Consider the following 25389-nt stretch of genomic DNA (forward strand, 5'->3'; position numbering starts at 1 on the left):
AGAGGTCGGGTGGATCAAGCTTTGGCTGTATGTCGAAAAGACATCATGAAGTGTTTTTTGTTGGTTGTCTTGTTGTTCGCAGAAAAAGGCAGCTTGAACTCCAGTTGATGCGAGAACCCATTACCTCGCAAGGTCCCGCATGTCGACGCCGAGGCTCTTTTGTCTTCTTCGGTGGTCGTCGTCGGGTTTGTCTTGTCGGTCTTGATGGCAACCAAACCTATTACTCCCCTTATAATTCCATTCCATTCCATTCCATCCATCCGGCATTTATCGTTTGCCAGTATCGCTTTCAACTCTAGACTCTTGAGAATCTATAGCCATCATGATAGAGCAAACGATGCCGTATAAAAGCAACAAACACAAAAGCAAAAATGCAGCGGCGTCCTAGTCATACAAGATTTGCAATGCAGTGCAATCATCGCCTCCCACCGTCTCCCGAAAAAATGACTTTCGCCGCCGTCTCCCCCTCCCAACCAAGTGTCCGATCCGGATATGCATGCAAGTGAACACGCTTTTGGGCCTCGACCTCGAGCGCCATCCAGATACCTCTTTAGGGCATGGATACACGCCCGAGGCCATGGTATCAAAGGCCTTTTGGCAAAAAGACTCCCTTCTTCCCAGCCTCCCAGGTAACTTGCTTCTTGACATAGAAAATAGTATTGAGTTCGACATTAATCTTCACAGTGTAGTCAAAGGATATAGCGTGTCGGTGTTCGACGGGGTATCAGGTTGGTAAGGAAATTACTGTGACCAACGAGTAGATAGTGAGGTGAGGTTTAGTTCAGGATACCCTCCCACATGCCAGGTCCCCGCAGACCCATGCTGGAGTGGACAGAGGAAAGTGCATACTCCTGTGCCGCCTCGGCTGAGCAGCAGATTCGCTTGCCGCTGCCGGGAAGGCTGGGTTGAACGGGAATCTGGAGGTTCGATTCCAAGGCAGAGCCTCGGGCGCGAACCAACGTATCGGACCAAGCGTGGCGCTCGGTAGAGTAGTAATGACCATTGAGCATCTCGCGGACATTCTCCTGGAGACCGTTATCCATAGAAGCAGTTCTGCTTCGCTTGGAGCCAGTCCGGGCGAATGCCGTGGGCACAGCTTCAGCAGCGCGGTAGTTCTGAAGCTCCTGCAGGGCGCGAGCAGCGTCGGACGCATCGCGTGTCATATCCTCCAGTTGCTGTTCTCGTCTGGCCAGTGGAGTCTCCATAGACCAGTCTCCGAGCTTGTTAACCGTGCCGGTGTAAGACTCGGGAGAAGACGAATAACAGTGCACGTCGTAGTCCTCAGGAACCGAAGGGATTGTCGGCTTCTGGCTCAGCCTCTCATTGCTCAACCTCGACATTCGGAATCGCGACTGCATGCCCAGCTTGGAGGAGCTGAGGGTCGCGCTAGCGAGCGAAGAGGCAGAAGAAATGGAGGAAGAGCGCGAGGAGCGCGAGGAATCCGAGATCATCGATTCGGGTGAGGAGGCAGTCGAGACTGAGTTGGCGAGGGAGGATCGACGGGTTGGGCAGTAGCTTTGAGGCGATGAAGTAATTGACATGGGAATGCGGTCGAGATACTGAGTGGCGCTCGTGTTATTGGCCTGGGCCATTGCCAGGCCCATGGCTGAGCTCTTACCAAGCATGTGGGAAGCGGCACCCGCGGCAGGAGTGCAGAGTCCACTGCTCTGAGGAGTAAGTCGGGGGGTGGGTAGCATGCCCAAAGCCGGAGCTGGAGCCACGCGGCCGGGAGTATATACAGAAGGCGTAGGCTCCATGACCATGGGCGCGTTGAATGACTTGGGAGCGGACTCGGCCAAGTCATAAACAGTTGAAGGTCGGGTTTCCTGAGGAAGGTTGAGGATGCTGCGAGGCGAGAGCGCGCAAAGGTCGCTTGACCGAGCGGCAACGGGAGCAGCAGGAATCAAACCCGCCAGGTTGGTCAGCTGGGGGTTGAGACCCAGGATAATGCGCTTCCAGTCGGCGACCTGCTGGGTCACAAGCTGGGAGACACCACCTGGGGAGGGAGGGCTAGGAGGAGGAGTATGCTTGAGCACAATATCAGTCCATCTCTGGAAGACCTCATCGGCGATGTGGAGCTTCCAGTTGACAGCAAGGAGGAAAGCGATCTCGTTCTGGTTGATCTCATGAGTGTTGAGCCCCGAAATCTTGCTCCAAGCCCGAGCAGAGTAGTTCCGGTCCTGGAGATACTTGGAGGCCAGGATCAGAGCCGCGAGAAACATGCGGCGGCCACACTGGAGCGCGCGATCGGCATGTCGATCTTCGGGCTGCTCAGTGGTGAAGTTGTGAGTCGGGACATGAGGCTTGATGAGGATCAGGTAGTAGAGAGCAACCTGAAGAGTAGAGTAGCTTGTGCGCGAGCGGCGCAGAGTCTCCTGGATAAAGGTGCGCAGCGGGAGAACCGCCTTGCTACCCAGCTCGCTTCGGCAAACAACCGAAGAAAGAGGCCAAATTGCTTCGACAATTTGAGTCGACGAATCTAAAAGGGTAACGGCTAAGTAGACGAACATGTTGTCAAAATCCAGTCATAACATACCAACAAGGCTATCGACGAAGTTCACTTTTCGGTCGGACTGTCGAACCAGAGAGGGGCGGACCTTGGGACCGTTGGAAGTTCGTCGAGGGTTTTGGCGTAGCTCAGCAGGGACTGCCTCGGTCTGGGGCTTTTGCGCGTGACGTCGGAAGTTGAGGACGCGATCAGCAGCAGAGGCCTTTGCCGAGAAGAAGGATTCGCACGAGTCCGAGTCGGAAGAGTGGACAGAGGCGGAAGTGTCGTCGGAGTTCTGCGAGGAGGTGTCGGACCACACAGAGGATGTAGATGTTGAGGCGGAAGAAGCTAGAGATGCGTTGTATGGCGCATAGTGGGTGGTGGGGATAGAGGCGGGCGAAAGAGTCGCGTCGCACTTCATTTTGGGTGGTAGTTGATTATAGTAATAGGCCTGAAAGGGTGGTTCAAGCCAGGATGAATATCCAGTCGCCGTCAAGGGCTAAGTCAACCAATTAAATCGTGGTTTTACCGTAAGCAATTCGAGGGATCCGAGTCGAGTTGTTATACCTCGAGACAGCGTACAAGTGCTATCTCAAAGTATACGCGTAGTTGTGAGAGCAGGAGGCGTCTAGACGAGAGAGTCGAGAAGCGACTTGATAACACAAACGATGAGACCGGAAGACGAAGCGGAGACGGCGACTGGAAGAAGGTAGGTTTTGTCAACAGGCATTGCGGCAATGCTTCAAATCTCGAGGTTGAGGTTGGAAGCGAGTGGCGGGCCTAGAACAAGGCTACCATCGAAGCGGGTAGGAGGGAGTGGCGAGTAAGAATCCTAGGGGTGACTGATGTCGGGGTCGGGGGTCGAGGTCGTGGTTGTTGAACTTGTTGACTGATTGATATGCAGGTACGGGGAATGTGTGGCTGAAGACGGAATGAGGTGACCTGGAAAGGAGACGGAAGGGTTTATTAGGTAGCCCGAAGTGGTGACTCTTTTTTAGGTGGCCTTGGGAGGCGAGATGCCAGGCGCTGAGGTGGTGAATGACAGCCTGGCGTAGTGGGTTGTGACTCTTTGCACGGTGGCGAAACCGAGCAAAGACCGCGGGGCTTGTGGCAGGTGGACGCCAACTGGCGATCTCGGAGAGAGCGTGAGGGAGCGTGAGCGGCGGGAGCCTGTGCCTGGCCTGGGTTTGTCTGAGGCAAGGATGACTAACGCGCGCGGCGGAAGACGCAACGGGTGTGGCGAAGGGGATGGACGGCTAGGTACCGGGGCTGCAGCCTGGGGAGGGAGTGGATGTAGGGACTAGGTAAGGAAAGTATGTTGTGAAAGCTTGAATGGAAAGGGTCGACACGAGAGGGAAAATACAGAGAGGATTGAATCAAACGGCGAAGGGGAGTGATGTGAGGATGGTGATGGTGATGGTCAGAATGATGGGGGATGAGTGAGGGCTGGTGAGTAACACGGGAGGAGACAGCGAGTCCGGAGACTGACACAAGAGTCACCCAAGTGGAAGAGAGACAGGACACTTCTCTCAAGTCACCTCACCAACAAGGCGGATGACTGGTGCTAGGCTGCGGGCAGAGGGCCAGGGGAGGCAAGGTTGGTCCCTAGAGGATAAGCTGGGCTTGGGCTGCGCTCGGCTTGGCTGGGCTGGACTGGACTGGACTGGACCCGGGGGGCGGCAGTGCTGGCTGGCGAATTCGTGGACCGTAGCGTAGGCGGGAAGCAGTCAAAAAAGTATGACTCTTTTTTTTTTCGACCTGTTTGGGTTGGGCGGCAAAAGATGTGCTGGCCGGTTTGCTCACAAAAGAGGTAGAAAAAGTCGCAGGGTGCAAGTGAATGCCGCTGCGGCCTGGCGTGACGAGGATTGTCGCGGGAGCCTTGAGAGGAGAGATGAAGGGTATGTAGGAAAAATAAGCAACAACAACAAAGACGAAGGCAGACGCCGTGGAGAGTGGAGAGGTACACGATCCAGAGCAGACTTCAGAGAGTCGCTGGGGACGGATTTAGAGGGAGAAATCGAACATGATGCCGACGATGCTGTTCGATGGGGGGGAAGGGGAAAAGGCGGGAGATGGCAGCGGCGGGCCATGGCATAGTTTTGAATGCCTGGGACAGCGAAAGCACCAGAGAGCCCGGGAGGAGAGGCGAGTTGAGCGACGGTACCTACGGCGCGCGCGCATCAAGCCCCAGTCGCGAGGTACCAGTACGACGCAGCCGTGAATCTCGTGCCTCTCGACACGGTGCAGCTGAGCCCTTGTCTATGAGCCAGCCAGTCGACGCCGTCTTCTGTGACGCGCCGACCCTGTCCACTGGGCCACTGAACCTTTCGGCTCCACATCACAGTGCCATACAGTGCTCAAATCGCGCATTTAATACATGCCATGGCCTTCTCGATGGGCCTTGCAGCGTGTCTGCCTTTTGGCATTTCCTCATTGGCCATCCGGATCCTGCAGCGCGCGTTCCCCCCCCTCCACCCACCAGGGCGCATCCACATCCTCCACCTCCACCCTTTCCCAAGCACGAAATGTCTCCCACTGGACCACCACTTCCCGGCCTCAAGGCAGAAGAGATCAGTGAATCAGTGAGGATGGTGGCAGAGCAAAAGGGGTGAGGTTGACCCGGGCAGTGGCAGTGGATCGCCAACCGTCAAGACAGAACATCGCCCGCCTCGGCAAGGCCTGTCCATCGATACAGTACTGTATGTTTCACTCATGTTGGTTGAAGCCTCATAAGAATGCCTCATCTCCTCCATCATCGAGCAGATCAAGACGCCTTACAAGGCCTCCACTTTCAAGAGCCTTGTCGACGACGCTGCGCTCCTGTCTTTGAGGTGCACAATCAACTCACCTCATCCTCAGACACTTCATTCACTTTACTCACGCACTAGCACGCCAGCCTGGTTCGTCCATGCGTCTCGCGTATCCCTGCCACTCCGGCCACCCTTGTCACCCACCCAACCCTTTTCGGCTTCACTGAGTTGTCTCTTGGAGATGAATCCTCCTCCTGCCCTTTGCTCGAGCTCGTTATCATCCTCAGTCAAATACAAGATGCTCTGCATCAGCAGTCGGGGAGACTCGTCCCTGACTCAAACACTTTCTTAGATCGCGTACTACCCTCTTATAAAATCCCCGAGGCCGAGAGGACGAAACTGCAAGCACTAACCGCTAACACACACCATTCCTCAGCATCCAACCCAAGAAAGGAACGAACAGAGTGGTCTCGTCCAGAAGCCTTGACCAATTTGAGGGGAAGCACAGCCCGCCAAAACTTGGCTGCTGAGCGATGACTCTTCTCCTTCAGCTCCTCTCTGGACTGGACTGGACAGTGCACACCTCCGCCATCTCCGCCACTGCCCTGTGAACCTCTGCCTTGGCCCGCTGCCATTTTTGTGACTGTCACCTACGACGACGAGGTCTCCATTTCCTGTCATCCGTCATCAATATCGTGCCTGGTCATGAGGGGACCCCTCGGATTCGCTGCTGACCCGAGCTCATGGGTCTGCGACGATTACCGTTGCTCTCAAACTCCGTGAGCCCCTCAAGCGCCGGCTCAGGCATTTTGCTACTTCTTCACATGAGCATTCGACCGTACTAGGTACCGTCAACAGAGATTCACAATATGGCTTGTCCAATGATACCCCAGGCGGCTTTCCCGCCAGGATTGGATGGTCCAACAGGAGTGGGATGGGGATGGGGATGGGTGGATGTGGATGAGATGGCTTTTAGTTTGTCTCGTCTCGTCTCAAAGGCACGCCCACGACGCCGACCGCGCCGCCCGGATGCGCTACGAAACCTGAAATCCAACCATGTGTGCTTCAAGATTGTGCGGCCTGGAGTGTGGCCCCCGGATAGCTACGACTCGCCCAACAACTCAACCCAACCGAGCCAGACCAAAGCCAAGGCCAAGGCCAGAATAGCCAGAGAAAAACTTTTGAGTTGCACCAGATCTTGCCACAGTCTTCGCCGTGTCCCGGATCGCGACAAAGAGGAAGCCGAGTGTGGCACGCGGGTCAAGGAATAAACGAGACACCAGAACTGCAAAGCACGCCTAACACATTTTCATATTACAGTATCACTTTTGCAGCAGGCGAACTCATATGGAAGGAATATGCTAAAATGATAGGAAAGGGTATCCCAATGACAGGTAATACTTCAGATCTCACTCATTTACTCCCTTCTTATTCTTACACTTGCCATCTGGCTACCCTGAGAAGATAGACGATGTCTAATTGTACTGATGTCTCTTTCTTTTCCTTGACCCGTGTAGAAGCGAAAAAACACACCACTTTAATCAAGAAGCGCGCCTGTCCAACTCCGTTCCGACTCAAAGGAAATCTCATGCTTCTCTCTGTCCGGGTCTGGGCCGGATTTCCAGGCCATTCACAGCCCTGCTGCCTCCCTCCCTCACACAAAATCCCGAGAGGTCTCGCCATTCTCCCCATCCGATTGTTAATCCAACAACCACGGGGAACCCGTCCGTCCCACAATGACCTCACTTGCAGTGACTGGTTCCCGGGAGAGTCCGCCCCGAGCAGCGAAGAAGCGATGGAAGCAATTGCCTTTTGGGCTTTGACTTGCATGTATTCGGAGCTCGTCTCTCGTGGCTCCGTAAAGTTGCTCCGGGAACCATCTGGCAACAGCTTCGGAGGCTCGCCGACCAAACACGGGGTGCAGGACACCTAATGTTACAAGCCTCGAGGCTGCCATGCGGGCCGCAATGCACACGCTCGACATTAATATTGATACATCTTATCAGTGTCGATGCGCCTGGAGCACTCGGTTGTTTGTGTCAGCCCTCTGCTAGGCATTTCTCTGCCTGGATGTGACCGTCTCGGTCGCCCTCCCTCTTTAACATCTGCACAACTCTCAACTGGGCTGGATGTGCAAGGTGATAATCATCAGTTCCTGCATTGTCTCGGTGAATACGCATCATCGACGCTATGGCAACGAGTCCGTCAGCCTGTCGACAAACATCCATGGCATAGCCATCATGATTGCGTGGTGAGCGGCAAGTGCCGTCATAGCCTCAGTTCCACCTCGCTCATGAGGACGCGCGAAACTGGTGATGCAGGACATGATGATGAGTTTTCCTTGCCTCGATCTGCACGCACGCGAATCACTCGGTATCTGATTGTCGAATGGTGAAACGACAGCCCATCACTCTCGCACTCAGCAGATTTGCTTTGTTTCCGCCTCCCGATCATGATCAACGACCTCCCTCGCACCAGACACCTCACTCTGGCTCGTGCGTCCACCAAGTGGCGGCGCTACCAACCCCTTAACAGAGAGCCAATCTTGTTGGCGTTACCGCGACAAGTCCCGACTCAAGACTGCAGGTAACTGTCTCTGTGGTCCGCCGGACTCTCCCCACTGGCGTCCAAGATGTTGTGCAGCCAGGGAGGTTGTACAAATCATTACCTCAGCACCGGCCGTGGCCCTCTCGATTTAGGTACGGGGGCACTCCATCGGACACCGGATCCTTAACAGACCCGGGCGAACAGGTTCTTTGCCTAGGTTGTGCGCCGTGTTTGTGGACACCACGGGATTATTGCCATTCACCATTCCCGTCTATCCAGGCCGTGTTACAAAGCATCTTCCTCTATTAGAAACGGATTTGCCGCAGCAGCTGTCACAGCCTTCTCCTTTGAGCGGGCAGCCCGGCAGGGGATACATACGTACATGCACACGCGCACACGGGTTCACCTTTTTAGCTCTCGAATGTGCATCAAGGAAAGAGTCTCGACAGGGTGTTCATTCGGTAGCCGAATGAATCCCCCGCTCGGCTTGGGTGACCGTGATTGGCTCCAGGGTGGCGCCGTCTGATGCTTCCGGGCTATCCATCCTGCTCCCTAATGTAGATGACGGTCAGTTGTCGCTGCCGTCGGAATACCTACCTCACGAGTTTTGCGGGATAAGCAGCCAGTGTGGTGTGAGATCTCAAGGGCCCGTGAATCGAGCGTCTCTGGGCCAAACCCTAGATTCGATGCGCACCCTCCCACACGAACGACCCCAGCGCCTGCTCCGGCGTCGTCGGGCTCGGATAGAATGAGTCAATCTCTAAACGCGGCCAGCCTACCCTGGACAATCCAGGCTCCCCTCGGGCACATTCGCATTGAACGCATTCTCGCCCGAACTTGACGGTCAAAGGTAGACGGGGGAGATGATCCACCGTGATGTTCACGCCGTCTATTCTCGTGCTCGGCCAAGCTGTTCGCAAGCCCAGACGCTGCCTGCACCGCCGCCTGAATCTCAGCCGCTGTCGGATGGCTGAGTATAGATGACGCACCGCGAGACACTCCCTCACCCATGGGACCTCGGTGATTCCAAAGATATCGGCGTGGTTCTTCGGAGGCAGCATCGGAGACTACCCAGACGAGAAACCCCCATCATGTCTAATTCACGAACGCCTTGGAAGGACCCATGATGCTCCTGGCGTTCGTTCGGTATCCCCCAACCCAACACCGGGCTTGATCCAACTCCCCACGTGGGTGAAGAAAAAAGCGATACACTAGCATGGAGGCACCACGAGGCACATTGTGCTCCCCACCGAAAAATTATGAAAAAAGAGCAATGACAACTATGATGAAGCACTTGGATGATCTCTATAGCACTGCATGCTATCATGTACCTAATCTAGGTATCGTCTCAGCGTCCGTGTCTCTTCTTTCATCATCAACTAACAGCATCGGAGACGAGTTTGGTCCTGCCGTGCCGCGTGCTCTCCCCCATGGCCCCCACATTCCGACCCCCGGCTTCTTCGGAGCCCCGCCCGGGCACGGAAGTTTCCATATGGATCTCATGAGAGGCGGTCGAGATTACGCGATGCTCGAGGCTGGGCTGACGCCCACCGAGCTCTGAATGTCTAGCTGACACGGACAGAGGTCCAAGCAGGAGCTGAGTGATTGAATCTAAAGGGCTGGCTTATCTCAGACGAATCCTCTTTCGCGGTCCCGCCGGAACAGGAATATGCGCCCAAAGTCCCATTCCTTGTTCCTGTTCTGTTAAATTCAAACCTGGATGGATGGTTGGATGTGACGGACCCGACGACCCCGGCCTCACCGTCAGATTTACAAAAAGCACAGAACGTGGCTGCCTAGTCGTCCCAGGGCACACCGCGCAGGCATGGCCCTTGTCGCCATTCCCTGACAGCACGAGGCGCGTTAAAGCCCATCATCATCGTGGTCATCCAATATCCACGCGCCGTTCGTTGCAACCATCAAACGCAAGGCAGCCCTGGGTCGCGCATCACAAGGGGCAGAAGAGAGACTTTGACCGTTCCTATCAGGCAGCCTTCGAGAAGGCGTCAAGAAGGCGTCTGAAACCGAGAGGTTGCTGGAATCCTCCAGATCCTATCGACACAAGACCGCCCCCAAATGATATTTCCAAGTAAATGCCCCGACATCTGCCGGCGTTCCCCATCCACTCATGCATATTCCCCCCTCAAGGAAGATATAACCCAACCAGGTAAACCCGAGTGCTGATCTGCGGTGACAGCCTTCTGCCCCTCTTGAGACGTGGTGAACCTTTGAGGGGCCACGGCGGGGCAAATGATAAGGCGACGAGGCGGGCTTGCTCACCGAGTAGTTGTTGTTGTCAATGGCCATGAACCTTGGAAAAGAGGCCAGGTTGGCTTTTGCGACTAGTATGCTGCATGATAGAGACATCTGACCGAGGCGAGGTTGACACCGAGAGGCCATCTTCGTAGACCATGTTCCTGTTGTTTTGCTGCCTCTATTCCCACTGTGACTCAGTCGCAAGTTTGTTGTGTGACGTAGAGAAGCAGAGTAGAAGATATATTATTGTTACACGACTTGGAAGCTCATGTACACCACTCGCAAACTACGCGGCTTTAGCATGCATGAAAAAAGATCTAGATGGCAACCCGTACCACGGGCACATCGACACAGGTCCAACACCACAAGGCAGCCTGCCGTCTACTTTTTCCGCAAACACATCGTCATCCAATGCAGAACAAATATTGGCGACCGTTGCTACCCCTCGGGAGACCATCTTATGACCGACATCTAGTGTGTAGCCTCAAAACTCACTGTCACTACAACAACGCTCATCATCATGAGCCCTACTTGCCACACTCCGTAGAGTCACCTATTACTATCATCAACCTCGGGGGGAGGGGAGCTCACCAAGGTAACACGTCGGGTTCATACAATGAAACTGGCTTTTTGTTTCAACCAGTCACCATCTCCAAGTCTTGAACCGAACATGACACTGCCGGTAAGAATGACCCATACTCGGGCGACCGAGCCGATTCTTCAAACTTTTTTATTCCGCATCATACCCTTCGATGTTGGCGTGACCGACGTCCGAGGAACCACAATCTTGTCATTGTACCAACCTCAACCGTTCAGCGAGGCAAGGTAAACGGGTCACAAGGTGTGACAGGTTGACCATTTTGTCATGAAGAACTTCTCCGAGGCTGAGATGACTGGACTGACGAGAAAGGGGACTCTCCGACACAACACAATCAAGAGAACAGTCTGCACTGAGGGTTTTGCAAAATCCATTCAATAGTTACATACTCAATTACAATTGACCAAACAAAATCCGGAACCGTTTGCAACTTTTCCCCTTCGCCGCCAAAAATGTCTTGTTTGATACCATTCTCCTGGTTTCCTCACCATTGCGTCCGCGGCAGCGAGAGAAGTTGGCCCCTGTTGTCGTACGATCCACTCTAAACACCAGGCGATGCGGTACTCTAGGAAGCCATGTAAGTGCTGGCATCAACACCCTCCTTGGGGAATTCACTACTCTAGGTTAGTATCTAGTATCACAGACAGGAAGTGACAAAACTTACGGAAGGGCGACCTCGAATCGCTTCTCAATCTCCTTCAGCACCTCCTGGTCCTGGTCGGTGCTGACGAAAGAGATGGCCAGACCCTTGGTACCGAAACGGCCGGCACGACCGACTCGGTGAAGGTACGAGCTGGCGTCGTTTGAAAGATCGTAGTTGATGGCGAGGTTGATACGCTCAATATCAATACCTCGGCCGAAGACGTCAGTAGCAACGCAGATTCTCTTCTTGAACTCCTTGAATTCCTTGTAGCGACGGATACTGTGCGCTGTTAGAAAAGGGCCTCAACGAACATGCAATGACGACTTACCGTTCCTCCTGGCTGACACCCGAGTGAACAGCGATCGAAGGGAAGTTGCATTCCCGGAGTAGCTTGTCAAGCTCGGTAGCACGGACGGTGCTGCGGACGAAAATGATGACCTGGTTGAACTGCAGATCATCCAGGAGCTCGTTGAGCTTGCGGTTCTTTTCCTTCTCCTCCAGCTTGATGTAGTACTGCTGGAGACCGTGGAGGGTGAGCTTGGTGTCCTCATCGACGTAGTGCTCGGTTGGGTTCTGCATGAACTTTCGGCAGATGGGCTTGACCTCCTCGGACAGAGTAGCGGAGAACATCATGACCTGCTTCTGCTGAGGAGTGGCGCGGAACACATCCTGAACATCGGTACGCATGTCTATCAAATTAGTATCGCGTCGCATTGCGCACCGAGAAGCAGTACTTACCAGGCTGGTCAAGCATCTTGTCGCACTCATCGAGAACGAAAATGCGGACGCTGCCAAGGCGCAGAGCCTTGTCACGGACAAGGGCCTTAAGACGACCAGGAGTGCCGACAATAATGTGAGGGCAAGTCTCCTTGTTCTTCAAGGTCTCGACATCCGTCTTGATGGGGGTACCACCATAGAACACACCAGTCTTGATGTCAGGCATGTACTTGCTGAAGCGGTTGTACTCGTCCCGAATCTGGTAGGCCAGCTCACGGGTGTGGCACATGACAACGACCGAGACCTCTCCGTTCACAGGCTCGACCTGCTGAAGGGTCGCGAGGACAAAGACGGCCGTCTTTCCCAGACCGGACTTGGCTTGGCAGATGATATCACCGCCGAGAAGAGCCTGAGGGATACAAGTTTGTTGGACTGTCGATCGAACCGATGTTAGAGCGGGTTTCTAAGAAGCAACGAACGACGGGTGCAATGTCAGGAAGTCCGTCCATCGTCGCAGCTTAGCCATTGCCAAATCTCGCAGTCTCCATTGAGATTGGTGGTTCATCAAGGCGAAATGATGATCCCACAACCGAAGATTTCCAGGTCGAACAGCTGCGCAAGAACCATGGGCCTGGAGCGCCAAGAGTTCTGCTGTGCTGATCAAAGTGTTCCTCGTTTCGTCCATTATTTCAACCAGAATGATCCGTTCGCGTCAACCTCCTGCGCCATATCCGCTTTCACGCGATACGTTGCGACAGGCGGGTTGTGTTTTGCGGAGAACCACGTCTCTCACCCGTGGTCTGCTTCCGCCCGGATACTCGGACCATCTCAGGTCCCTGCTGAACCTCTTCCGACAACGACGACGACGATTTGTAGGAGAAAATGGCCATTTCTTCTTGCTTGCTTGCGAGATGGACGGACGCTTGAAGGGAGGGGATTTGATGACTTAGGGTATTAGAATATCAGGACTAACCCTCCGATGGATGTTCGAAACCGCAGTCGGCAATCGCGCGAAGGAGCTCGGCCTTGAGCAGGAAGTCGCGGAAACCGGTCGAGTGAATACCGACGTAGCTGCCCTTCTTGTCGACATTGTTGCCGGCGGCCAGCTCGCCCTTCTTGCCATTCGAGGTGGTGGCGGCAGTCTCGTTGCCGCCGATCTCCTCATCGGAGTAGTCGATGAGATCTTCCTCGTGGGACATGATGGCGGTTGGTGTTGAGCGCGGGTTAGATTGTCGAATGCGAAGCTGCTGCGAAAGCTGTCCTTTTGCAGCGAGGTTGCGCTGACGTGCAGAACGCGATGCTCTCCACAAGGGGGTCGCGTCGCCGGGGAAAGAGTCGAAGATGCGGCGCGAACGTGCCACAAGATGAGGGAAACAGAGGAGAGTGATGGATTGAAAGAGAGAGAGAGAGGTGGGAGATGAAGAGGGAGCCCCAGTTGTCGTTCAAGGATGAACTTGAAAGGCTTTCTTTGTTTGAGGCTGAGGAGGGAGACGCCAGAAAGCAGGCAGGAGGGCCCGCTCGATCGCCCTCTTGACAAACAGGCCCGTGCACCGTAGCAACGCACGTGACGCGAGGCAGCCGTCAGCGAACAGTGCCAAGTTGGTGTTTTTGGCACGGACGGGCGAGAATCCTTGATGAATCTTCGAGATGAGTCTTTGCAGACTGAACTTAGAAATCACATACAAATCCTGACAAAGACTTGGAATTAATGGCCAAGGCCAAGGAGCCGAAAGGCGTCCAGAACCGCATCATCTATTCCAGAGCCTCATACCTTTACCAAGCGGCCTCATACCTCGCCAGTCAAAATCGCCAACCTGGACAAGATGCTTCATCAAAATCCTCGCCCTCAGGTCATGAGCACAGTGCTCCAGCACCAACAGCCAACGAACAAAAGGCCGCGCAGAATATGTCTCGGCATATCGCCTCCAGTTTACGAGCTGTTTCTTTGAAGGCCCAGATTCGACAAAGCCCAGCCATGAAGCAGACCATCTGCAAATTCTGCGACACTCTCCAGGTCGAAGGGGAGACCTGCACCTCAACCGTGGAGAACGCCAGCAAGGGCGGGAGGAAACCCTGGGCAGATGTTCTTACGATACGATGCAAGACGTGTGGAAACGTCAAGAGGTACCCCGTCAGTGCGCCAAGGCAGAAGAGGAAGACCTTGCGAGGACCGAAGCCCGATGAGCCCATGGAGGATGTTTGCGACGAGGCAAAGACTCAAGAGCCCACCCCAGGAACGACACCAGGGCCGTGAAACAAGAAACTAAATTTTGAATAACTTGATACCAATCTCCCGTCGGCTACGATAATATGCGAAGATCGTCAGAGCCGCGGAGTTGGCGAGCCGTGAGAAGGACACTCAAGTTGGTCTCAACGCCAGAACCCCAACATGCCATACAACAAAGGATCATCTTTTGGAAAATCACATGGGAGATGGTGTAGGACTGGCTGTGCTCGCCATTGAAGCCAAGCCGTGGAGCCTGAAGCTGAATGCTACGAACAAGGCCAAGGTCTTGAACGCGAAGCAGCGGACTCCGTCACAAGCACATGTCTGGTGGATGTCTGAAGTGATTCGCCAATATAGATTCGGCGATGATCATAAGTCGCCGTAATAGAACATGGCTTAAGCCACAATACTTGTTTCTTTGTTTTAACCCGTTGTCACGTAACATCTCCATGAATACCATTGATCCATCACTTCCCTGGCTGGCCAGCCTCTTTGACGCTTTCTTCTCCCAGCACCTTGCTCGCCGCCATGAAACTATCATCGTAAGCCACTGACTTGAACACAGGTTTGGGACGATCAACACTTACAGCCCGCCATGCCAGCTGCCCAACCCCCTCATCGCCTCCGCCTGCACACTGGTCATGCGTAGCAGGTTCTCTGTATCGGAGAGATTGGCCGAAAGCTGGGCGAGTTGCGAGTTGAGCTGTGCCTGTTTGTCGCAGGAATGTTAGTAGAGGAAGTCACCGTTGTGGCCAAAGACCTACGAGCTGTCTCGACTTGAGCGCGCTTCCGCTGGTCGCCATGCTCTGCCGCACCTGCGACCCGGTCACGTTTCGCATAGCCATGACTGAGTTTCCTCTGGCCTATTCCTGAAGCCTTTTAACTGCAAGTTCCCGGTCGTTGTGCCAAGTCTTTGTCCTGTGACCCAGGTTCCAGCGCTCAGGCAAGTAGCAACGAAGTCGATGATAAAGAACGCCAACGCAGGAAGCTTGGAGTTTGGAGGGGTTTTGCGACGTCCCGGACGTAGGGGAAAGCAACAAATCAAGATTGGATGTTTATCACGAAGGAGAGACAAATAAAAACCCCCGATATAGTCGTCGTTCTTATTCTGGGTGCTTGTTGTGATGAGAAGTCAGGATAGAGCGAGAGTGGTGGTTGAGCCTGGGGTTCTGCTTGGTTGGCCCGTGCACTTTCCCGACTCAGACGTATCAACAAACAATCACTTGCTCGCTCACTTGGATGGAATGCATGAAGGCTGCATCTACCTTCATTGTCTATCCACCCCTTTCCCTCAAAAACTTATGTATCTCGTGTTGATTAATAGCTTGTAGTAAATAAATGAATGTTGAGCCTCTTCTGCCTGTACGGTTGGCGCCTCAAGCATTGGCAGCTTTGTCTGCGTCCGATCTTTTTATCAATATGAAAGTTGATTCTGAATAGACTCAAGTATTATGCCTTGTTAATAATTACTTTACTTTTGCACTCAACATTTGCACTTCTTCCAATTCGTTGTCAAGGCTCAACGCTCGTCCCCAATGTCAAGCCCTTCACATCCAGTCAGGTCATATACCTCCAATCACTCCGCTGCCCTTGCTACTTTGTAGCCATCACTCATTAGGAAACCCTTCAAACTCGATTCATCGCCATCTTCTCTTTTATAACCATTCGTGTCTATGTGTGTTTCCCAAAGGATCCCACTCCGAGGCTTTCCCTTTCATTTCTCCACAAACAAACAAACAACTCGCGATCAACAGAGTAACCAGAAAAGAAACAACCATCCTTAGTCTAATGTGCTTGTGTGCCCCCAGTGAGAAAAACAATGCCTGTCATAGTCCCTCCCTGCTTGCGACGCCAGTCTGAATTCTTCATCATGCCTGCAAACATATGGAAGGGAACTCCAGTGAGAAGAAAGCAAAGACTTGTCCAGGTTATGCAGCGCCTTTGAGCCTCCCCATCCACCCTTAATCCTGGAAGCCTGACCGCTCGTCCCCCGGTCCCAATGACGTTCCGCCAGTAGTATCCTGAGTCCAGGGTGTTGGACACACCGAGACCATGCACATGCATTGGCTCAAGTGGAGGCGTGAAACGCCGCTCAGGGGCTGAGGGCCGATAGTCGATTATATGCTAAAAAGCACAGAATATCAAGTCCGATCCCAATGCAATATTACCAAAATAGGTTCCTTCTGTTTGATCGTTCCAATGTGTATGTACGGGTTGTGCCGGAACCGGAGCTAATTATGAAGACGTTGATCTTCCGAGAATAGTCCAAAGTGACCTTGACTTTTGTCGTGTCGTCGCGTGTTTTCGATGGATCTGAGGCGTATAATAAAAACAAAAAGAAAGTGTCGTCCTTGTCGAGGTGCGTGTCGTGTGAGTAGGAAGCCAGATAGGCGTATGTAATACAGGTAAGAAACTTCAAACGTAGTCCCAACAACAACGGGATACATGCAAGTTCATCTCAAAAGCGAGGCTTTTAAGGGCATGAGAAAACTTAAGATGCCGCAACTCCCATGTTTCGGGACATGGCTCGATTCTGTTTCCGAGGTCGGCTGTGCTGTCGTTTCGTCGGGGCCAGGATAAAGGCTAAGGACCACGGCCCTTCAAGTGCAGCTTATCGCACTCCAATCGGGGGGCGCGGAGGCAGACTGCCCTGGCTGCTGTTTGCTGACCCGGATTCACCACTGCCCGCGCTGGCGCTCGCACTACCCGTCAGACTGCGAACATTCCTAGGTTTAGTTTGAGGGAGGGCGCTCACCCCAATATGTTGTTCAACTTGCTGTGGTGCTACTGCGTTGCCTTGGCCCGGAGGGTGTCGGGGAACGGGCTGGCGAACACCATCGGGTGGTGAGGGTCGCCCGTTCATGCCTGGGCCATAACCATTCGGGGGAGATCCTCGTCGGCTGCCGCCGCGCATCGATGGACTATAGGGATTTCCAGGAGACTGACTGGCCCGCCGAGGGTAGGCACCGTTCATGCCGGGAGGTCCACCGGGGCCAGGGCCATACTGAAGGTCATCAAGCCTTGCAGCCGTAAGAGAGTTGGCCCGAGAACCTGCACTCATGGCACCACGGTCCACCGCGCCGTAGCGATTCGAAGAGCAACTCAAGAGAGGATCCTCCAGAATGTTCTCAGTCGTCATCGGAGCATGAGTATGCCCGACCTGGCTGGTGCGGTTGCGGCCAAAACTGGGTCTGAATCGCCCTCCTCGCGTGGGTGGTGGTAGGTTATCGGGGTTGCGGCGGAACTGCGCAGGGTTCTGCTCAGGGGCCTTGCGGTTCTTTCTCGACGTCACGCTCATCATGTCGAAATTATCTGGGTCAATCAGTGGAGGTGCGGGGTTTGCGGTCGGATCAAAGTAGTCGTCGTCGTCATCATCGTCGTCGTCAAACACCTGCTTGCTGTTGCGCATAGGATGAGGGCCACGGCGGGGACCAGGTCCTCCAGGTCCTCCAGGGGGACCGGGCGGCCCAGGAGGTCCACGTCGCATTCGCATCTCTTGCTCTCGAATGGAAAGTTCTCGCTGTCGTAGGGCCAGCTCCCGCTCTCGCAGAGCAATATCTGAGTTATCACCGGCCACGGAAGGCTCAGAGCCTTCAGGGATGTCATCATATAATACAAGGTGTGAGAATTCCTCCAGGCTGTTCTCCTCAAGAGATCCTCTCCTCGATGGTTGGCGGGAGCCTCCACCATTCATAGAAGGCGGTGGTCGGGGATAACCGTTGGGTGGCCCACCGTTCATTGGAGGTGGTCCACGACGCATACCAGCCTGGCTGAGATTGGACGAGTTCCGTGGCCTGGGTTGGCGAGGTGGCATCCCGTTTCCGTTGGGCATACCGTTCATCATGGGGCGATGGCTGTTCTGCGATGGCATTCGAGGCAGTTGCGGTGCGGTCGGAGAGCTTGGTGGCATGATGTTGGCGTTCGGATCGCCCGGTTTAGGTCTGTTGCGGTTGACGGCATTTAGGTTATGGAGGATGGCGTAAAGGGTTTCGATTCTGGGAACGGAAACCTTGTTGTCGCGAGCGAGCTTCACGGGTGATCCTAGGTAGGTCTCGATTTCCATAGGCCTCCTGGCAACGTAGTCCTGCCACATGATACTCTCTCCCGAGGCCTTGGTCATCTCGTCAATTGTCTTTTGCTTGAAATCAGCGTCAAATTTGCATCCGTTAGCAGCGGCCAATCGAAGCAGCTCATCAAGAACTTCAGACACCATGTCCCTGACGCCAACCTTCTCGAGAAGAGCGGCATGGTTGGGAGTTTCGAAAATGACACTAATAGGATGGAAAGCAATGGGCCTGGAGAGCTGGTTAGTCGAGTTCGAGCCAAAGTGTGGGAGACATACCCCATCACCCTCTCATATTGTTGTTGGCGTATGTTCGGGGACACCTTGCATTCCACCTGGCCAGAGCTAAGGGTCACCGCCAAAGCCTGAGCCATATCCTCCTGGATAGACTGGGGGATGTTTTTATTCTGGCTGGCAGGTCCAATCCAGATATCTGTAGGTCCTTTGTGTTCAAACTCGCTCTGGCCAAGCTGTGTAAGCTCGGCACCAGAAACGAGTGACAGGACGACATTGGTCGGAAACCGCTCCTCAAGAGCAGCTTCGACTCCCAGCGTGTGGGTAGTGTTGACGAGAATGCAAGTGTGCTGGGGGGTGACGACAGAATCGATTACGGAGGCGAGGTCATAGACATCCGGCAATGCCTTGACACAGAGAACAACGTAGTCGAAGGGGCCTTCGCGGGCACTGGCGGCGTCTTCGGGGTTTCGGACAACTGCAATTGGAGACAATTAGCTTTTGATGTCGCAAAAATCTGGTCGTCGGCAACATACCATGCCGGGGCTTGAATCGTTCATTGCCAAATGTCGGTGACCTAGGAAGAACTGGTCAGTGATTAATTCGTACGAGGGAGGACTTGATTCACTTACTTGAACGATATGCCGTACTGTGCCACATGTTCGTACCCAGACTTCCAAACGAGCGTCACATCGCACGCGTTGGTAGCTTGTAGTCGCCATGATAGGAAGGCCGAGACAGGGTTGCCTCCCACTACACAGATTCTCATTAGCTCGTTGTCTGCCATGTTGAGAAGCGTAGGTGGAACGCTGCACGAGCAACCGTCCAGGCGGTTGGCGTGAGGTTGAAAGATTGGGTGAGTAGAAGTGAAGATTGAAGTTGATGGAGGTTGTCTAATGTGAATAGATGGGAGGGGCCAGGTGGGTTGTAATGACGCGCCTAGTCACCAGGAGCCAGGCCTAGGTATGGAGGAAGAATTGCAGGAGAGAGAGGACGACAAACCTGATAGAATCCTGAGCCGGGGCGATACAGGCGCCATGGTGTCCGATGGGGACCTAATGTGGAATAGCGGGCTGGTCTGGTTTGAGGGTGTACCGGGCGGTCTCTGATGACGGACCCGTAGCCTCGGGGCGTGATGGGTACCACAGCGCAACGAGGTCGGAAGGGATGGGGGCGCCTCCCTGGGGATGGCTGGACAAGGACAGGCCCAGTGGAGGCAGATTATCGTTTATTGCGAGCCGCAATGGAGAAGACAACGGCAGGACGGGGGTCCAGGACGACGGAGCAGGCTCAGTCGTGCATGTAGCGGATCGTGTCAAGGAAGCTATCGCCTTTCGGGTTGGGACGAGGCCAGCGAGGCGTCGCGACCACGAAGAACGGACGAAAGATGGCGGCGGAGGTGACAGCGGTGGGATCAGCGAGCGACAGGGCCAGAAATCGTGGCGGCGGCAGGATGGCGTACCGGGGTCGTGAGCGTCGACAGCGATAGGTGGTGATGAAGCAACGAGAAGTCGACAGACAACCAGTCAATAGTGAGTGTGACCGGTGGGACGAGAGCTGAGATGGACGGTGACCAACGGGGGGGCGTGGGAGACTGTCTGGGGTTCGTAGGACGAGATAGGAGGAGCGAGTGTGGGCTGAGCTGAGCGAAGCTGGGACAAGAATTGGAGCTTGATCGAGGCTGGAAATGGCGACAGACAGCGGGCGCGGAACAAGTTGCGCGGACTCGGACTCTGGGCCGTTGGGAAGAAGCGATTTTCCTTTGCAATCGTAGGCGACAGGCCCCGGACGAGCTGGAAATGGATCCCTGTGTTTTCTTTAGGTTAATCAGCGTCGGGTTGATGAAAGAGAGGGTCCTCTCGGTCTTGGCCTGGGCGGTGCGTGCGTGTCGTGCGTGCAAAAGATGGATATGGCCTATGATTGATTGGGTCTGGACTTGAATTGGGGCAGCAGGGGTAAGGCGCTGCCGAGAGAAAAACTCAAGCACGTCGTGCAGTGTAGTGTAATGTCTACGGGAGTACCTCCTTGACTGTCCTGTACTTCGCGAGACAAGTACTAGGCATCGCAATCTCTCTAGAGACCGGGGGGAGGCCAAGATGCCTTGGAGAGGCAGGCAATATTGAGAGGGAGCAAGAGAGGTGTGGGAAAGAAGAAAGATAGTCGGCCAAGTACCAAGGGGGCCAAGCTTGCAAGGGGCCAGCAACAAGTATCGAGCAGGAGGCCAGCGGGCAACAGGGAAAAGAAGACAAGGGGGGGTCCCAGTGGGATGTGCGATTTGCGGGAGTGGCTCAGCCCGAGTGTCGGTTGAAGGACAACGGCGACGATATCATGAGCTCCAAGTGGTGGACAGGCTCAAATTGGATGACGGCGTGTGTGTGAGTGTGGGTGAGGGTGACCAGGGGAATGCGACCCCGGAAATGCTATCCCCGTATTTGCCGATTCCAAGGAAAAGAATGCCAAAGCGAGGATGGGGGATTGGCATAGGGGAGTTGATGGGGGGTGTGGCTTCTCAAGGGAGGATTAAGAAAAGGGATTGTCACTGCGCTGATACTGACTGTCGAGGCGTATAGAGACTGGTGTAGCAGATGCAAGGCTCATGATCTGAGCGTGGAGGGGAGTGCAAAGGCAAAGAAAACAGAGTTTTTGGCTCTTCAACTCACCCACTTGTTCCTTAATTTTCCTCTCTATCCCGATAGAATTCTCCCGAATCCAAGAGCGAGCAAGCCAGTGGGGTCGTAGTGACGAATGCTGACGATGACGGGAGGCCTTTGTTTCGAGATTTTGCGAGCTGGAGCTAGTGAGGGTCGGTGCGGAGCGGCCGGAGTTGAGAATGGAGAAGGACGGGAATGCCACGAGGAGGCACGCGAGATGAGATGCGTGACTTCAGCTGGGAACGACAATTGAGCTGAAAAGCAAGCTGATGACCAAGCGTCGAGAGCTGGGAAGAAACTTCCTTCTGTTGCTGTCTAAACAAGAAGCAGCATCAACGGTTGCGCAGGTAGGTCGCTTGGTAGGTAGCGAACACCCAACCCAGGATGTCCAACCAAAAAAAAAAAAAAAAAAAAAAAGAAGCCAATATTCCCTTCTTGGATGTTCGTTCGTCAAAGAGAGGCGCCCGACCGGATACCGAGATTAATCGAACAATTCCAGGAGGGTCCCAAAGTCAGGGAATTATTAAAAAAAAAATGGTCGTAGGTAGGTAGGTTGGTTGGAGGTTGTGGTCGGCGTAAGTTCGTTGGTCGTAATCGATCGTTCCTTCCTTCGATCTTCTTTCCCTATCCGGGTCGTCGCTTTGATGTTTTGTTTCGTCTTCTAGAGGATCTGCTCTGCCCCTTTCTCTTCCTCAACCAACACTTGATCAAAGGAGCACAAATGAGAAAGAGTCTTGATTGACGGCGACTTGCAGCAGCGCGCAATCAGTGTCGGAGCAAACACATGGAGAAACAAACGAGAGCACTTCGAGCACGAAAACGAGCGAGGGAGAGGGAGAAATTTTGGCGACCGAAGGGAGAAACCAAGGGACTCGGGCGCATGCTAATGAATACGAAGTCGACCCCAGAAGCGAAAGTTGCCAGCGCGTTAGACGGGACCCTGACTGATTGCCGTCCATCCATCCATCCAAAGTGTCCGGCGACATCATCCACACTGGCATGGCATCCTCATACCCATCTTCATCCGCTGTCCACCACATCCCTATCAGCATCCCTACCGGCATCACCCCGTCCTCACGCTCCGTGTGTACGGCACAGGTACTGCTGACGCGGGCACGCATTACGCACTGGGACAGGTACCTGATCAAGTTAGTTGACCCCTAACCAGCATCTAGGCCAGGCACCGAAACCCGTTGAATCCTCCTGCCCCGATATCGTACACGCTCTATATGTGGATTGGCCGGCATATATTGCCATTCTTCTACCTCTGGGTCGACCGATGGCTGACGTGCATTGAAACAAAATATCCACTGCCCGACCAACAACAAACAACAACTCATGTGTTGCGGTGTGCTGCAGCGTTCAAACTCGCTGCCAGCAATGGACGAATCCTTTTCTCGGGAGACCCGGCTCTTGACATGCCATCACTCGACATTCGTCATACTTTGAATACCCCGGTGATTAGAGCGTCGTATTAAGACACACGACCTTTCCTCCAAAAGTCGGGACGACCACCACCAAGAACCAAATCCCACCCGTACCAAGCTGCATTGCAACCCTGCCGAGAGGGCCCAAGCTCCAGCCGTGGACACCATGCCTCGTGTAAAGAATGGACCCAACCTTGCCGTGGAGCATTGCACAGCACACCAACCCACTGTCCCGCACCGCTTGCCTCGCAGCGAGGGACAAGACGCAGAGCAAAAGCGTGGTACAGTGGATAAACGGAAGGATTCTCCCTCTCCCGGCGCGACGCAGACCCTCCTCCAGACGGGGAATAAAGCTGCCCGAGGTATCCTGTCAGGTACTTGCCCGTGCAGGTCTGCGCCTCGGAGGCCGCGTACGACCATGCTGAAAAAGGAGGCCGGTCAAGCAACGTGAGACTCACACTCATGCCTTACCTTTGCCCGTCCGTGAAGCCATCCTCATCAAGGTCGTCGATACGGGAGAGCACATGTCTGGTGTTGAAACTCGAAACAAGTCAGAGCAAGCCATGACGCCTCATCACTCAAGGAGGGACCAGCCATGCCTGCGTTGGCTTCAACACACAAACGCCTGGCACGTATGCGATTCGCCGATCACCTAGTGCCTGTCATTCACGAGCCGCAAGACATACCCCCTTCAACAGTGTGTCTGTTTCAACAGACATTCCTTGACCAGGTCGACGGTCTGGAAGGAATGCCATCATCTCCTTTCTCAAAAGACAATTCCCATCTTGAACCCTCCATTTCAGTTTTTCCAGAGCCATCCTTGCTCACAGGTGTACGTCGCCGTGTTGGCCCGGGTTAACAGTGACAAGACTGAAACCCAGATATTGGTTGTGTTGCAGGGTCCATGGTATCACATGGCATCACAGACCTACGCCTCCAGTACCTCTTCAAGCATGTGTCTTGTGTGTTACACATTCTTTTTTAAACTCAATTGCAGTTGGCTCAATGCTAAGCATGTTTGTTGGCCGAGCTTGGTCTCTAGGTTTCAAATCCACATTCTTACCAACGTCATTCAAACATAAGGGCATGGCTACGTACTCCGTCCTGGAAGGTCGAGCTCTTCAACTGCGTTTGTTCCTGGCAGCTCACAAGCTCAACTCACGTCCATGTGGTTTGTAAGCGGGACGCCTGCTAACAATAGAATCTCCTATCTGCCCTCCTGGCTCTTGGGTTCCCCTCAAAGTATCCTTACTGGAGTTCCTCGCTGTAGGTGGACCTGATCAATAAGTCCGAGGTCCGTCCCCACAGAGAGACCACCAGAGCCCACACGTTCTCCTCATATTAGAGTTGCTTCCAGTCCAGAGCGTCGAATGGAGGAAGAGGGAGCCCAGGTCCTCGAACTACCAGGTACGAAAGGGCGTGTTCCAGCGATTCCGATTCGTAGGACCACGCTCAGAATACGCGGATTCCCCGCCGCCGTGGCTTCGTTCCAGGGGCCGTCAGGGGTAAACTGACCCTCCCGCAGCGCCAAGTCCTGCCATCCCGTCCCCTGGAGGACTAGGTCTTATCGGTCTTTTCATCGCTTCGAGCTGGTGTTGGGTTGGGAGGGGGGCCATAGGTCATTCACTTATCAGTCACTGACAACAAAGCAGATCGATCGTGGACCCAAGAACCCTTGCCCTGTTTTCTCACGTTGTACCTTGCAGCGTTTACCCACACCCACCTGCAGGCAGGTCGTCGAGTTGACGACGGTGAAAAAGTGGACAGGAATTCCTTTTGCCATTTACTGCTGTGCCGCCATGTGCGCGAAACCACATCTAAGTCCCGCGGCGTCTTTCAACCATCGCTTGAGCGTCGCCACGGCATAAACCAGAGCCCGATGGAAGACAGGCACGCCGGAAGCTCCGGTGCAAATCTCGATGCGACAATACTGTCGATGACGTAATGTCAAACAAGACCAGTGCTTTTTTTTAAGTCGAGCCTCTGGCCTGACGCCGAGATGGAGATGGGACGAGTTTGGTTCCCAGTCCAGGGGCAGGGGTCAGGACGGAGCAAGCAGGGCGTTTTAGCAACGGGCGCCACGAAGGCCAGTCCCTCTTCATCGGCCAGAGGACCGACGCTGAGCCTAAACGAGGCCGTCGCTCCATGCCCCGGGAGAGGCCGTTCGAGCTAGCTATGTTAGTGCCAGCTTGATTCGTCCTGGCCCCGCTGGTCAAGTCTTGTTCATCGGACTTCATCGACGATCTGCCGGTGTTACTGTACCCAGCGAAACCTGCTTGCCGGCAGCCGGACCCAGCTGCAGACACTATCAACTGCCTGCACTGCACGAAGGAGGCTCACAGGCCGCAGAACCGGCGCGCGCCGTTGGGAATGGCGGAGGTGCGGCAGGTCTGTGTTGGCAACTGCCTATCTCCAGGTTCACCCTTGACCGGCCTTATCCGTCTTGGGGAAATGAAAAACTCTCCCTTTTCGCCGGCTGTGTGTGTGTGTGTGTGTGTGAATCGGTGTCGCTACCGGACACTCATTCTCGCTCTCTCGCCGAGTCTAAAAATATGGTGCCTGCAGGTCCCTGTTCGTGGAGCATCTGCCGTTGGTCATCACATCTCAAATACATCTGGAGCTTGCAAATGAGTTTCCTGACAAATCCTTTCCCGCAGCTACCGAAGCACAGCCAACCCGTCGATCCCATTGTCGGCCTCAGGGTCCTCTGTGTCCGTATAGCCCTACATACGCTGTTGGCTAGAGTCGATAGACGGTGGATACCGGAGCCAAGAGAAAAGCCAAGATA

General features: G+C 54.3%; 4 protein-coding genes across 4 annotated transcripts; 1 reads left to right on the forward strand and 3 right to left on the reverse strand.

The window, feature by feature from the left end:
- Positions 1-776: 776 nt before the first annotated feature.
- On the reverse strand, positions 777-2909 carry LRP88_04936 (cyclin family protein; the record flags this gene model as incomplete). Its single annotated transcript, XM_083241502.1, has 2 exons — positions 777-2479; positions 2537-2909. 2 exons carry the CDS (start codon positions 2907-2909, stop codon positions 777-779), a joined length of 2076 nt encoding a protein of 691 aa, XP_083102650.1.
- Positions 2910-11204: 8295 nt separating this feature from the next.
- On the reverse strand, positions 11205-13198 carry LRP88_04937 (ATP-dependent RNA helicase SUB2; the record flags this gene model as incomplete). The annotated part of the gene is made up of 5 exons (XM_083241503.1): positions 11205-11253; positions 11304-11561; positions 11611-11971; positions 12021-12431; positions 12973-13198. The coding sequence occupies 5 exons, from the start codon at positions 13196-13198 to the stop codon at positions 11205-11207; spliced, it is 1305 nt and encodes a 434-aa protein (XP_083102651.1).
- A 509-nt stretch (positions 13199-13707) lies between these two features.
- Positions 13708-14253, forward strand: LRP88_04938 (ribonuclease P protein subunit RPR2; the record flags this gene model as incomplete). The annotated part of the gene is made up of 1 exon (XM_083241504.1): positions 13708-14253. One exon carries the CDS (start codon positions 13708-13710, stop codon positions 14251-14253), a length of 546 nt encoding a protein of 181 aa, XP_083102652.1.
- A 2584-nt stretch (positions 14254-16837) lies between these two features.
- On the reverse strand, positions 16838-19310 carry LRP88_04939 (ketopantoate reductase PanE/ApbA-domain-containing protein; the record flags this gene model as incomplete). Its single annotated transcript, XM_083241505.1, has 4 exons — positions 16838-18521; positions 18569-19001; positions 19060-19100; positions 19156-19310. The coding sequence occupies 4 exons, from the start codon at positions 19308-19310 to the stop codon at positions 16838-16840; spliced, it is 2313 nt and encodes a 770-aa protein (XP_083102653.1).
- Between the last annotated feature and the right edge of the window lie 6079 nt (positions 19311-25389).

Source organism: Fusarium phalaenopsidis (genome assembly GCF_050370095.1).
Source record: "Fusarium phalaenopsidis strain FUZ10S chromosome Unknown contig_32292, whole genome shotgun sequence".
NCBI lineage: Eukaryota > Fungi > Ascomycota > Sordariomycetes > Hypocreales > Nectriaceae > Fusarium > Fusarium phalaenopsidis.